Source organism: Pteronotus mesoamericanus, unplaced genomic scaffold (assembly GCF_021234165.1).
Source record: "Pteronotus mesoamericanus isolate MK-2021 breed Mesoamerican mustached bat unplaced genomic scaffold, CSHL_Meso_final contig_84, whole genome shotgun sequence".
Taxonomy (NCBI): Eukaryota; Metazoa; Chordata; class Mammalia; order Chiroptera; family Mormoopidae; genus Pteronotus; species Pteronotus mesoamericanus.
Window position 1 is genome coordinate 2,074,888 of NW_026555267.1, and position 13,476 is coordinate 2,088,363.

A 13,476-nucleotide genomic window follows, 5' to 3' on the forward strand; every position below is an offset into this window, starting at 1 on the left:
GGAGGCCTCCGGAGCGGCCCCTCCCCGGCCTGGCCACCTGCCAGGAGGCAGGGGGAGGCCCAGAGGACAGAGCCGGCTGGCTGTTGATTTCCTGACCTATAGGGGGCAGCGCCCTGAATCCCTGTGTATTTATCATCCACACACTTAATTAAATGAACAGGCAGCAGGCCCTGTGTGAGGCCATTAATTGATATTAAACAACATCATAGCTGTCTGTCATCCCAGTGTTACTTGTCACATCCCATCCCAGTTGGAGCAGCCGGACCCATTCTGATTGGGGGCGATGCAGGCAGAGTGTGTGGGAGCTGGGAGGCCTGTGCTCAGTCCTGACCTTGTCCCCTCCCCAGCCTCCGATTTCCGTCCACTCCTCCTCCCCCGCTCCTTGCCCATTCCCTGAGCCCGCCGCCTCCCAGCCAGGAAGGGTGAGCTGGAGTCTTAGGTTCGAAGCCCCGATGCACCTCTCACTCTCCGTACGACTTGCACAGCTTTCTTAACTTCTCCAAGCCTCAGGTGCCTCCTCTAAGATCCTGCTGGCAGTACCTGCTTCCCACCTTGTAGGGAAGCAGGCTAGTAGTGTTAAAGAAGCAGTTCCGTGGTGCCTGGCACGCCCCGGTGAATGGTGGCTGTTAATAGGATTATCTGGGTGCTTGACCTCCTCCCCTGCCCTTGTCCCCATCGCCGTGGCCTCCTTCCTCACCCTTCAGATTCATTCTGGCCCCAGAGCCTGTGGTTGAATCCTGGAAGGCCGTTCTCCCCTTCCTCCTCCCGCCCCGTGTCTTGTTTCCCTGCTGTTGGGTTTGCGCCTCTCCTCCTCATCCTCTCTGGACACTGCTGATGTTTGAAAGGCTGAGCGCCTGTGACCAGCGCCGTCCCCTGCCTCCCCCTCTCCCTGTAGGAAATCAGCAAACGGGAAGATGCGAGTGGACAGTTAAGCTGTATTCAGCTGCCTGTCGACTCCCAGGGGGTAGGTACGCGATCATGAGTCGGCATGCCCCCGCCCCGAGCCCCTCCACTCCGCCTCCATGTCTCTGTGCTCGTGTTCACGCTCGGCTCCTGTGCAACCTGTGGTCGCCGTGGTGGTCGTTGGTGTCGTGAGGCTGGCTTCGATTTTAAGTCCCTTCCCCCCTGAGGACATCGAGGAGAGGAGCCTCCTTGCCTCTGCCCCCCATCAACCCGCCAAGGGCATACAGACTGGTGGATGGAGGGAGAAGGAAGGGACTTAGAATCCTCTGTGTGCACGTGTGTGGCACGCCGCGCGTGCGTGCCTGGGCGGAGGGCCCCCAGGAGTCCCAGTTGCCAGGCCTCACTGGAGTCCGATCTGTGGCCCAGACCGTGCACCCCCATCTCTCTCCCTTTCCCCTTGCCCCGAACCCCTGTTGGAGACCCCACAAGCTGCCTCAGCTCGGGACAAGTCTTTGGAGGATGTGGGGATAGGGATGGCTCTTGCCAGAACGTGCCAGAATTTTCAATCCGCTTCCCAGGGCCTGGCCACTTGGCCACCCAGAAAGTCCAGCAGGTGTTTGAGGGCACGCTCCTCCTCTGGCCCCCACGCTGAGCCTGGGCCCTGCTGTTTCCTGCACTGGCACCGGAATTCAGGGCGAAGTCAGGATTCCCCCAGGACCCCACGGTGCTGCACATCCCGAGCAGCCCCCTGGAGATCCCACTTGACAATTAAAGGCCTCGTTAGGGACGTAAACTGAGTTAATGAAAATGATCCCCTGAGATGCCAATTACGCAATATTTATGTCCTGATCAAAAGTAGCAATCAAGTATTTTTTAATAACTTCTTAAGGAGAAGTGTGTAATTACTGGGGAACCTACTGACCTGCTAAGAAGGAAGAAAAAACTGTCCCAGAGACAGAGAGAGAGGTAAAAATGGGGCCAGGGGAGGGTGAGTGGGAGCTCAGGTAGGATGGAGGGGGAAGCAGAGGGATGAAGTGGCATCCTTGGGCTGAGCTGCTCTGTTTGGGGTCTTTCAATTTCTTTCTGGGGTCCCCAGGTCTGAGGCTCGGGGAGGGCAGCTCTGGAGGAAAACCAGAGCGCACAAGTGGCCTTTGGAATTGAGGCTCTAGTGACCACTTCACTCAGGTCCCCAGCTCCCTCTGGCCTATGCCACCCACCCAGCCAGCCATCCTCTCTCCCCTCACTGATTCTTGGGACCAGTCCCAGCCAGGCTGGTTGTGCTGTGGGCTCTGGGGTTAACAGTGGCCTCTCTGAGGTGCGGTTGGTGGGAGGCAGAGGTGCTGGGGATCCTGGGGAACCTTGTGCCCCAAGCCTGGGTGGTCTGGTTTACACCAGTGCATGTCTCGTGCCGTGGTTGCTGGTTCCTGTGGCCTATATGTAGTATGTGCGTGTGAAGACAGGAAGACCTCCGTCCCGCCCGCCGACCCCTGCCGAGCCAGGTCCCTAATGGCCCACTGCTCCCCGACCCTAGGGAGATGCCACCAAGTCCGAGTCGGAACCCGATTTTTTCTCGCCCAGCCTGGATGGTGATGGGGACAGGAAGAAGCGCTTGGCCTGTGAGTATCCTCCCTGGGGGTGCCACCCCTGGCCCTGGGCCAGCCTTGAGTGGACTCAGGGTCTCTCCGTCTCTCCCCTGCAGTGGTGTCCCTGGGAGAGCACCCGGAGCTCCGGAGGAGCCTGCTGCCACCTCTCATCATCCACACGGCTGCCACGCCCATGTCGCTGCCCAAGAGCTCCAGCACCGGCCTGGCTGAGGCGCTGGGCCCTGCCTCCCGCCGCACCAGCAGCAGTGGGTCGGCTGAGCCAGGGGCAGCCCACGAGATGAAGTCACCGGTAGGGATGCCTGTGGATGCCCAATGGTGGGAGATGTGAGGACATGTGGAGGGAAGAGAGGGTAGAGGTGCGCAGGCCTGAGAAGGTACCCCAGGGCCAGGGGCCGGACAAGCCCCGGGAGATCAATCAGGCCTGGTAACTCAGGCATGTGGAGGAGCCGGGCCTTGGGTCTTAATCCTGCCTCCTCTGTTCCCAAACTGAGGGAGACTCAATCTCTAAGCCTCCTTGTAAGGTGTTTTGGTGGGTGGAGGGGGTCATCCCTATCTCCTTAAAACCTTATTATAACAATAGCAAACCCCATCCAGTCACTGGTTCTGGGCCAGATACCATTCCAGACACTGCTCATAAGTGTTCAAATGCATTTAATCCTCACAGCAACCCTATGAGGTAGGTACTGTTACTATCCCCACTTTGGAACCTGCATCTCAGGTTGCCCAGGTGATTTGTGGGAAGCCCCAAAGCAGGCAGATGACAGAGCCAGCATTTTAATTCAAGAGGCTGGTGTCAGGGCCCCTGCTCTGGCCATTATTTGATGCTGCCACCAGCTGGTGATAAGATCCCTCTTATCGCCAACTCAGTGAGGAGTTGGCGCTAGTGTCATATCTATTTTACAGATGAGGAACTGAGGTACAGAGAGGTTTAGTAACTTGGCCAAGGTTGCACAGCTGGCTGGAGGAAACCCGACCTGAATCCAGGCACCTGGTGCCAGGCTCCTGCTTACTGTGCCTCTGCACCTGGCGTGATACTGGGCAGGCTCCCAGGAGAAGGGGTGCATGTGGGGGTGCAGGGCCGTGGGGTCCTGGCTGAGTTGGCCCTCCCCTCTGCCCACCCGCTAGCCGAGCGCCCGCAGCTCTCCGCACAGCCCCTGGAGCGCAGCGAGCAGCTGGACCAGCAGGCGCTCCAGCCGGAACAGCCTAGGCCGTGCCCCCAGCCTGAAGCGGAGGAGCCCGAGTGGGGAGCGGAGGTCCCTGTTGTCTGGCGAGGGCCAGGAGAGCCAGGATGAAGAGGAGAGCTCTGAAGAGGAGCGGGCCAGCCCAGCAGGCAGCGACCGTCGCCGCAGGGGCTCCCTGGAGCGGGAGGCTAAAAACTCCTTTGACCTGCCAGACACACTGCAGGTGCCTGGGCTGCACCGCACAGCCAGCGGCCGCAGCTCAGCCTCGGAGCACCAGGGCTGCAATGGCAAGTCAGCCTCGGGGCGCCTGGCCCGGGCCCTACGGCCCGACGACCCCCCGCTGGAGGGGGATGATGGCGATGACGAGGGCAACCTGGTGAGGCCCCTGTGGGCACAGTGACCCCTTCACCCCCCACCGTGAGTGAGGGGAGCTATGCCTGGCCTGGGGCAGATGTGGACGGCCCCTCTGAGCTCTGTGGCATTCAGGAAGTTGCCCTCACACCCAAAGGATGTCAGGGGTGCTAGCCCTGAGGGCTGAGCTTCAGATACCCCCTTTACTCCCTTTATTGGCCCCACCCAGTCCCAGAGCCTCCCCGTGCCTGGGGCCGCGGCTCCAAGGCCCTTGGTGGATATGAATGGTCTCGGGCAGATGTGTATGAATCTTTCATGGCCCTCCCCCTGTGACTCAGAAGGACCCATCACTCATCTCTCCAAACTGATGCCCTTTCCTGTCCCCCTCTCTCATCCAGACCTCATCACAGTCTCGACCTCACACCCATCTTTTCCCATCACCCGTCCCCCAACCCCCAGCCACCACCTTTAACCTTGGGATGGGTCACGGGGGTTCAGGACCTCCCAGTTAGCGGTTAGCACGTGAGGAGAAGGGGCCTGTGTCTCCTCATCCCAGGTGTGCCTTTCAACAGACAGCTGTGATGGGTACAACGTTTGATAATTGATGCACTTCCTAGCCCAGCAGGGAGGGAAGGAGGGAGGGCAGGCGGGGGCTGGGCGGGAGGCAGAGATGGGAAAAGAGTAGAAGGGGGGAAAGGGGGTGCAAGGGAGGAGGGGGGAAGATGAAGGATGAGAGGGACGCTCAGGGGACACCAGGGGGCTTTGAGGGAGATGGGGAGGCGGCGTTAGGAATACGGAAAGGGGCAGAGGGCTAGGAGAAGGTAGGCAGGAGTGGGCACCGTGGAACTGCTGTGAAAGAGTGAGGGGCTGAGGACTGGGAGGCCTGGCGCTGCTCACACCCCTGCCGATCCTTCTGCAGAGCAAAGGCGAGCGGATGAGAGCGTGGATCCGAGCCCGGCTCCCTGCCTGCTGCCGAGAGCGAGACTCTTGGTCTGCCTACATCTTCCCCCCTCAGTCAAGGTAGGCAGGGGCCCCCTTGACCTGTACGCTGACCTCTCCTTTTCATGGGAAATTATCCCGCGATGTCATCCCAGCAATGCTAGAAGTGCCCCCAGAAGTGGGAGTGTGTGAGAGAGGGGCCTCGGCCTGGGAGGGCCCGGGACCGGGAGGGAGGGGCCTCGGGCGATGCCTCTCACTGCTGCCCCGCCCTGCCTCCCGCTCAGCCTTGGCCTCTGTCCCGGAGCAGGTTCCGCCTCCTTTGCCACCGGATCATCACGCACAAGATGTTCGACCACGTGGTCCTCGTCATCATCTTCCTCAACTGCATCACCATCGCCATGGAGCGCCCCAAGATCGACCCGCACAGCGCTGTGAGTCCCTGGGACTACTAGGTGCCTGCTGAGTGCCTGCTCGGGGCCAGGCCCCTCCCGGCCTAGTGAGCAGGGCGGGCAAGGAGGCCCATAAAGACGCAGCAGGAAGGAGCCAGAGCTGCACCTTAGGTCCCCCAATTCCCAGCCTTGCAACTGGTACCCCTAGATGCCTGCTGTGCCCTCTCCTGCCTCTGTCTCCCTTCTGTGGTACACCCGCACAGCTGGGGGAGTGGGCTCTGCTCCTCACCCGGGTGAAGAGTGAGCTCCATCGCCCCCCCGGCTATTTGCAGGCGGCGGCGTGTTCTCGTGAGCCAGAGCCTTGTGAGGTCCCTGTGTGAGTCGGTGAGTGTTGGATGATGCGAACAGCAGCGAGACTGGCCCTGGCTGGGTGGAGCTGTCTTGCTTTCCCTGCTCCTGGCAGAGGGTCTCAGTTTCACCCATGACCCATGCACTGATGGGGGATGCAGAGCAGGAGAGAGAAGTTGCCCTGGCTCCTGTGGTCCTGCCAGGTCACAAACAAGTAGGTTTTCAGGGATGTCAGGGGAGACATCGGTCACTTCTGCTTGGCGGTGAACCTGTCAGTCCTTCTCAGAAGGAGAGGCCAGAGGCCCGAGCATCTGGACACACTCCCAGGGGCCTGGCCTCTTTGGGATGGGCCCAGCAGTTCTGGGAGCTGTCTCTCCCCAGCCTGGCATCATAGCCCCTCCCCCTGACATGATTCTTGTCCAAGAAGGGTTGATGGAGGCAGGGGGGTGGCTCTATTGCCTCTCATGGCATCTTGTACCACTTGCTTGGAGGTGGCCCCCTCGCCCCTCCTCCGACTGCCTCCACACCATTGTTCAGATTCAATGCTACTAGGGCTTCTGGTTTCCATTAGGGTGGGCTCCAGCCAGGCCAAGGTGGGGATGGAGGGAGCCCTGAGGGGTGGAGGGGCCAGCCCAGGAAGAGGTGGGTGAGGAAGCACAGCATTGGGGACCCCCGCCCTTGGGCCTGTGTGGGGTGGAACAAGGGCAGCCGGGCCTGCTGGCCCTTGCCTGCCTCCTGCCCCAACCTTGCCGCGGAGCTCCCTGCCGCTGTTACCAGGTCTCTCTGCTTGGCTGCACCCTCTCTAGGTGTCATGCGCCTGCTTTTCTCTGTCCCCGCTCCCCATGGCTCACTCTCTCTGACACTCATGCTCTTTCTGCGCCTCTCCAGCTCTCTCCACCCCTCTCTGGGCCCCCCAGCAATGGAACCGGCCCACAGATGTCAGGGGACTGGGCCGCCTTCTTTCCCTTCCTGCCCCAGCCTACGCCCGGCATAAGTGCTGCGCCTGGGGGTGCACAGCCTGTCCTCAGGCCCCCAGCTTTCTCTGTGGCTCCATTTCTGGGGCACACAGCAGGAAAGCGAGTCTGTGCAGCAGGGAGGAGAGTAGGACGCAGGGGGCGTTGGAGATCAAGTTAAATCCTGCCCCAGTTTTAAGAAAGAAGAAATCGGGATAGGGCTGAGGATATGGGGCTCAGGTGACAGCACTGTGGTGGGATCATTTCCCCTCTGGGCCACTCTGGGGAGGCAAGCAGTTCTGTTCAGGGCCGGGGAGCCATTGAGCCCAGGGGCCTGGACTCTGTGTGTGTGTGTGTGTGTGTGTGTGTGTGTGTGTGTGTGAGAGAGAGAGAGAGAGAGAGAGAGAGAGAGAGAGAGAGCGGGGAAGGGGTGGGAGGAGGGGAGAGATTGTCTGCCTTGGTGGGGAGGGGAGGAGTTGTTCCTGAGTCAAACGTTGAAAGCAGTTCCTGGCTCCTGTATGCAGAGCAGACCTGGCCCAAGGAGGGGGGGCCCTGGTGGACAACACCTGCCTCCTCTCTCTTGCAGGAACGCATCTTCCTGACCCTCTCCAACTACGTCTTCACTGCAGTCTTCCTGGCCGAGATGACCGTGAAGGTGATGGGGGCGGGGTCACGTTGGTTCAGGGCTGTCTGGTTTCTCGTGGGGTGGAGAAGATGGGCCACAAGTAGAGGGCAGGGCTGCAGACGGCAGGGAGGCGGTGGTGACAGTGACCTGGCGGGCATCCCCAGGTGGTGGCGCTGGGCTGGTGCTTTGGGGAGCAGGCATACCTGCGCAGCAGCTGGAATGTGCTGGACGGGCTGCTGGTGCTCATCTCCATCATCGACATCCTGGTGTCCATGGTCTCCGACAGCGGCACCAAGATCCTCGGCATGCTAAGGGTGCTGCGGCTGCTGCGGACCCTGCGCCCGCTCAGGTGAGCCCTGCCAGGCGTCCTGCTCAGGGACGCCTCCCGCAGCCGGCTCCCCCCCAGTGCAGCAAGAGCCCTGCCTGCCCCTGCTTCCTGCTTGGGACCCCACCAGGAACCCTGTCATCATTTGGCTTAGACTGTGGGCTGAGGAGTTTCTGCCCTCGGACACCCCCCCTTCTGGAACGCCCCCCCATGATGTGCTGCTCAGGGCAGGGCACAGTACAAGGGGCCTTAGGCAGGGCCTCGCTGCCTTGGGTGGCACCTTCACGGGTGACGCCTTGCCCTCCCTGGTGAAGGAACAGACTCCCTTCCCTGCTTTCCCCACCTTCATGCCCCTCTCAGGGGCCTCCCTCTGGGTCTAGCAGGGGATCCACCCTTCAGGAAACACTCCTCAGTGAGGCGGTCGCCTGCCATCCCTTTCCCAGAGATCAGAACTGCCAGAGGATGGGGACTCTGACTAGCGATGCCCCCCTAGCTGTGACGATCCAAGCCCCTTTCCCGCCCTGCCTGTCCCCTACATACTCCCTACAAGTGTCTGTCCCTGTCCTCACAACACATGGTGTCCCTGGGGAACAGCTTTCTGGAGTTGAGTCCCTACCCAGCTCCGTCAGATAATCCTTTGACAGACATCCTGGGAGTGGGGGTGGGGGTGGGAGTGTCTGCCTCCTGTTTTGAGAGACCCTGGGTGGGGATCCTGACAGCAGGGGCCCCGAAAGAAGAGGCCCCTTCCATCATCCAGAGCCCGGGGGACCACTGAGCCAAGATTGGGAAGCGGAGCAGTAGGGCAAGGGCCACGGGAGCGTCTGAGCCGGGGGAAACCCCTCTCCTCTGTCCCCTTTCCCTCCCCAGGGTAATCAGTCGGGCACAGGGCCTGAAGCTGGTGGTGGAAACGCTGATGTCCTCGCTGAAGCCCATCGGCAACATCGTGGTCATCTGTTGTGCCTTCTTCATCATTTTTGGCATCCTGGGGGTGCAGGTTTGTGGGGGCCTGGGAGCCAGCCATCAGCAAAAGCCTGAGGAGTGGCTTTCCTCTGGATCTTTGGGTGGTGAGGCTCGAGCTGCTGCCACCTTTATTGCAGAAAGGAATAAACAGGGACACTTCCCTTGAGGCCCAGGGCGCCGGGCCCCCGTGCCTCCCGGGCACTTTTCAGAAACCTGGAAGCCTGGAAGAGGGCCGCTGAGGGGGACGAGGGCCTCAGAGAGGCTTCTGACCTGTGTCAGCTGCAGGCTGCTGTTCCACCTCCTCGATGCACTGCACTCGGGAGCGCAGACGCTGGCACCGGCCCACAGTCTGCTCCGGGATCCCCTCCCTGCCTCCCCTGCTTGAGTGGGGCGGGCTGCAGGCCAGGCCCGGGGATCCAGGGCCCAGACAGCTGGGCCAGGTTAGCGGCGTGCTGGCAGGCCGGCGGGTGCAGACCCCAGACGAGGCAGGAAGTGGGGGCTGCAGGGGAAACTTGGCCTCTGGCCCAGGGAGGGAACTTGGCTTTGGAGGAAAAAGAGCGGGAGCTGCTGCCTGCAGAATTCGGCAGGCGCCTCTGGGAGCCCCTCCACCCTGTCTTCCTGAGCCCCTGGCTCCAGCTGTTTTAGCTGCAGGATAGACAGCTGGCTGCTGGGGCAGCAGAGGAGCTCCTGGGTGGCTACCCCTGTCCCCCTCCTTTTCTTTGACTCCTTGGGATGTCCTCTCTGCTCAGGGGAGGGAATGGGGGCTATCCTTGGTTTCCTGGAATTCTCTAGCCCCAGGGACCAACTGGGGTACAGTTGCCAAGGCTGTGTGGTGCTTCCCTGCACACCCCACGCCCCTTCCCTTCCCTCTCTTCCCGGCCTGCTTGGAAGAGGAGAGGAAAGAATTGTTGAGCTCAGTCTGGGGCTCTTCCAGTGGATTGAGGTCTGTCCTGAGCAGTTGCCAAGGGCCCCTGGTCTTTTGGTTCCTCAAATCCCTTCCCCGTTCACAGTCATGGCCTGGTCTGTTCTGGAATGAAAGCAAGCTCTTCAGTCTCACAGACCTGAGTTTGAGCCCCTTTCTGCTTTCTACTAATATGGCCTTAGTGAGTGAATTTACTTCTCTTAGCCTCAGTTTTCCTCATGTGTAAAGTGGGGTAAAAATGCTTAGCTCCTCCCATTCAACCAAACCACCTGGCCCCTCTCCTAGACTATCTCATTCAGTGGGTCTGAGGTGGGCCTGATGAGAGCATTTCTAGCACTTTCCCAGATGATGCTGATGCTGGTTCAGGAACCCCACTTGGAGAACCAGTGGCCCAGACCTTTGTAGAGAACAACTGAGTTCCCCTCCTTCCCCCCTTACACGCCCCGTGACCTTCCCTCCCCTCTCTAGGGCTCTGCTCTGAGGAACCCAAAGGAAGGGGTGCCTGCAGGGGAGGCTCCCTAACTTGGCTGATCCCGGGGCTGAGTCCCCCCACCGTTACCCAGGATGTACACGGAGCTCTTCGGCCCCAGGCCTGCTGTGGGGGCGGTAGGGCTAGGGCGTCCTGGGCTTCCTGAGGTCAAAGCTCATGCCCCTCTATTTCCGGGTCCGTGTGTGTCTAGCTCTTCAAAGGGAAGTTCTTCGTGTGCCAGGGTGAGGACACCAGGAACATCACCAACAAGTCTGACTGTGCCGAAGCGAGTTACCGGTGGGTCCGACACAAGTACAACTTTGACAACCTCGGCCAGGTGAGCCCCAGGCTCTGAGGTGGAGGTGGGAGTAGTAGAGGGAGCCTAGAGAGGATACAAGTTGGTGCTTAATGATGCCTGCGGGGCAGCCAACTTGACAGGGCTTCAGTTTCATCAGCTGGTAAATGGGTCATGGCAGCGTCCCCTTGGAAGCTCATAGTAGGGATGCAACAAGACGATGTGTATGTTTGCGTAGGTGCGTTGTCAAAATGTTTCCTCCTCTCACTCCACGTTTGCAGAAATAGGGAGATGTGCAGAATGAAGTACTTCACTCAGTTTTGCTGGCGTGTTTCCTTGACCCACCCTGGTTTTGGTTCCTGTATTTCAGAGGGTCTGATCCTCTCCCCCAGCTGCTCTGGTTTCATACCAGCTATGGAGCTCTCTGGGGGCCTGGAGTGTGACTCCAGCCTGACCTCTGAAAGGCTGGTGGCCCCCAGCTGCTGCTGGGAGGTGCTTTGAGGACAGGTAGTGGGTGGTTTGGCCACACATCCTAGATTTCAGATGGTTTCCTCTCCTTCTCCGCCTCTCCCTAGGCCCTGATGTCACTGTTTGTGCTGGCCTCCAAGGACGGCTGGGTGGACATCATGTACGATGGGCTGGATGCCGTGGGTGTGGACCAGCAGGTAGGGCCGACGTGGGAAGGGTCTGTCTTTGGGCTGAGGTCACTCAGCACGGGTCGACTCCAGGCATGACAGCTGCAGACACTGGACAGAAAGAGGACAAGGCGGGCTGGGAAAATGCCATCAAAGAGGCACTCCCCCTTACAGCAGAGGCTGTAACTGGTAGCCTGAGGGCCAAATCCAGGCATGTTTTATTGGCTTTGAAAAATGTTTAAATTGTTTGAATTAATGGCGAACATTTAAAAAAGTGGTGAATTTCACATGAATACCCAGACTTGGGCCTGCTCAGGGGAAATCCAAAGATCTGGGAAGACTGGACTTGCATTCCCTCAGGGCAGGAGTCAGCAGGAACAAAGAAGCAGCTACCCCTTTTGGACGGAGCCACTCTCCACTTTGCCATAGCTCCCACCCTTCCCTACTGTCTAACACCAAACGCACATGGCCATGGGGCAGCACCTAAGACAGTACTTGTTGTACTGATGGCTCCTCCTGTCCTTCCTTCTCCCTGCCAGCCCATCATGAACCACAACCCCTGGATGCTGCTGTACTTCATCTCGTTCCTGCTCATTGTGGCCTTCTTTGTCCTGAACATGTTTGTGGGCGTGGTGGTGGAGAACTTCCACAAGTGTCGGCAGCACCAGGAGGAGGAGGAGGCCCGGCGGCGGGAGGAGAAACGTCTGCGGAGACTGGAGAAAAAGAGAAGGAGTAAGGAGAAGCAGATGGCTGGTCGGTAGTCTTTCCACATCTCTCTGAGTCGTGCTTGACCTTGGCCTTGCGACTGACTACTGGGGGCCAGGGGCTGGGGCTGGGGGCAGGGAGAAGATGCTCCCACCCCCCCTCTTCACCTCCTCCCCTCAAAGAGCATGTCAGCCTTTAGAGACTGCATGAAGCAGACCAGTTCAGCCCCGCGGTGGAGGGGAGCTACCCCCACCCTTGGGGCTCTCCCGGTCTCAGCATCATAACTCCCCGGATGTTTTCAGAGAAGTTGTGCGTAGCCTCTCCCAGCTTGACTCTCAGAGGAGCCTCATGGGATGAGAATCATGCTCCATGGTGGGGCCAGTGTCCAGAGACGCAGGGGCTGGCCCAGGTGCCAGCCTTGCCCAGCCCGGGGCTGGCAAGGAAGCGTCTTGGACCTGTGCCTGCGTAGTGTCTGTAGCAGCTGAGCAAGGTCCTGGCAGAGGCTGCAAATGCGCAGTGGCACGAGAGGACCCCAGATCCACTCTCCCTCCCTGTCTCCAGCAGAACTCCCTCACTTCCTGACTGTCATTTTTTGGCTAAGCTGTAGAAAAATACCTCCCCCGGGCTCAGAGAAGGCCCAAGTCACGGGAGCTCTAAGCACATGACTCTCTGGCCTCAGAGGCCTCAGCCCCCTCACCTGTGACCTCCAACATCTCTTGGCATTGGCTGGGGCAGGCCCCCCATCCATCCCTCCCCACACCCTCCTGCCATGGGTGGGCCGAGACTAAGCAAAAAGACACACAGATCACAGAAAGGGCAGGAGAGATGTGACAGGTGGAGGAGCCCCTTTGTTCCTTGGTGTCTTCAGGTGTGTCTGCACCTGTCTCCCTGTCTTCGGGGCTCCTGCCTGTCTGTCTGATACTCAGTGATCTTCATGATTCTTTCTTTCTGTCACTGCCCACGTTTCTCTAAGTGTCTTTATGTGTGGGTTTCTCTAAGCCTTTGTGTGTCTATCTCTGTTTGGTCTGTGGGTTTCCCTTCCTCTCTCCACCTTTTCACAAACCGTCTTCATTACGCCGATAAGATGTATGCGGTGCCTTGCGTTCTCTTTGGTTGTTGACATGTGAGTACCACCAAACGGGTGAGGGGCTGCGGTGCCCCCCGCCTCTGTCCCGCTCTAGCTCCTGCTGCCTGTGAGGGCCGCCTGGAGCGAGGGGGGAGAATGCGGGTGTGGGGGAGGGTGGGGCAGAGCCCGTGTGCCCTGGGAGAGACGGGGGCTGCTCAAGGCAGGTGTTGAGGGACACTGGCCTCTGGACAGCAGCCGTGGTGCAGTTGTCCATGTCCCACATCCTTGACACCTGTGCCCCAGCCGTTCTGCTCAGCTCCAGGGTTGGGGTCCCATCTTGGCTCTCCCTGTACCTGTCTGAAGCCGAGCAGGTGCATCCCCGCCGGCCACCGTGCCCCCGCCCATGCTCTGTCCACCTGCCCCTCCTTGCAGTCTGCCGTCTCTGCAGGGCATATGCAGATGGAATCCTTTTGGCAGGAGGCACTTGTGGCCCTGCCTGACCAGCTGGCTCCCCTTCTGGGGTCTGTAGCCCTCTCAGGTGCTGCTGAGGCCAAGGCACAGGTAGGAGTGGACATCTGTTCTGATGACAGGCTGCCTGCCCCTCCCTGTGCCTCCGATTCCCTGTCCCTGTGACCCTGATGAGTTGGCTGAGTTGTCTTCCTCAAGTGCTCTGTGCTCCAAGCTTGGGGCTGGACACTTAGGACTAGCCATCTATGCCCAGCACACCCCATTCATAGATAGAGTGGGGGTCAGAGCCAGGGGGAGGGCCCTGCCCAGCCCATCCAGTCTGGCCAGTGACCAATGTC

The 13,476-nt window shown here is 59.9% G+C and overlaps 1 protein-coding gene across 7 annotated transcripts in view; it reads left to right on the forward strand.

Moving 5' to 3' along the window:
* CACNA1G (calcium voltage-gated channel subunit alpha1 G) overlaps positions 1-13,476 on the forward strand; it is a 61,997-nt gene that overhangs the window by 32,412 nt on the left and 16,109 nt on the right. For 4 of the 7 annotated variants that reach the window (XM_054585398.1, XM_054585400.1, XM_054585402.1 and 1 more), the window contains 11 exons: positions 2,435-2,519; positions 2,603-2,796; positions 3,633-4,064; positions 4,959-5,059; positions 5,286-5,409; positions 7,255-7,323; positions 7,458-7,642; positions 8,486-8,612; positions 10,181-10,306; positions 10,840-10,929; positions 11,439-11,652. In XM_054585398.1, the coding sequence (XP_054441373.1) occupies positions 2,435-2,519; positions 2,603-2,796; positions 3,633-4,064; positions 4,959-5,059; positions 5,286-5,409; positions 7,255-7,323; positions 7,458-7,642; positions 8,486-8,612; positions 10,181-10,306; positions 10,840-10,929; positions 11,439-11,652 (1,747 nt within the window). Of the gene's footprint in view, positions 1-895; positions 965-2,434; positions 2,520-2,602; positions 2,797-3,632; positions 4,065-4,958; positions 5,060-5,285; positions 5,410-7,254; positions 7,324-7,457; positions 7,643-8,485; positions 8,613-10,180; positions 10,307-10,839; positions 10,930-11,438; positions 11,653-13,476 lie in introns of all 7 variants that reach the window. The other 3 variants (XM_054585397.1, XM_054585399.1, XM_054585401.1) reach the window with 1 other exon arrangement.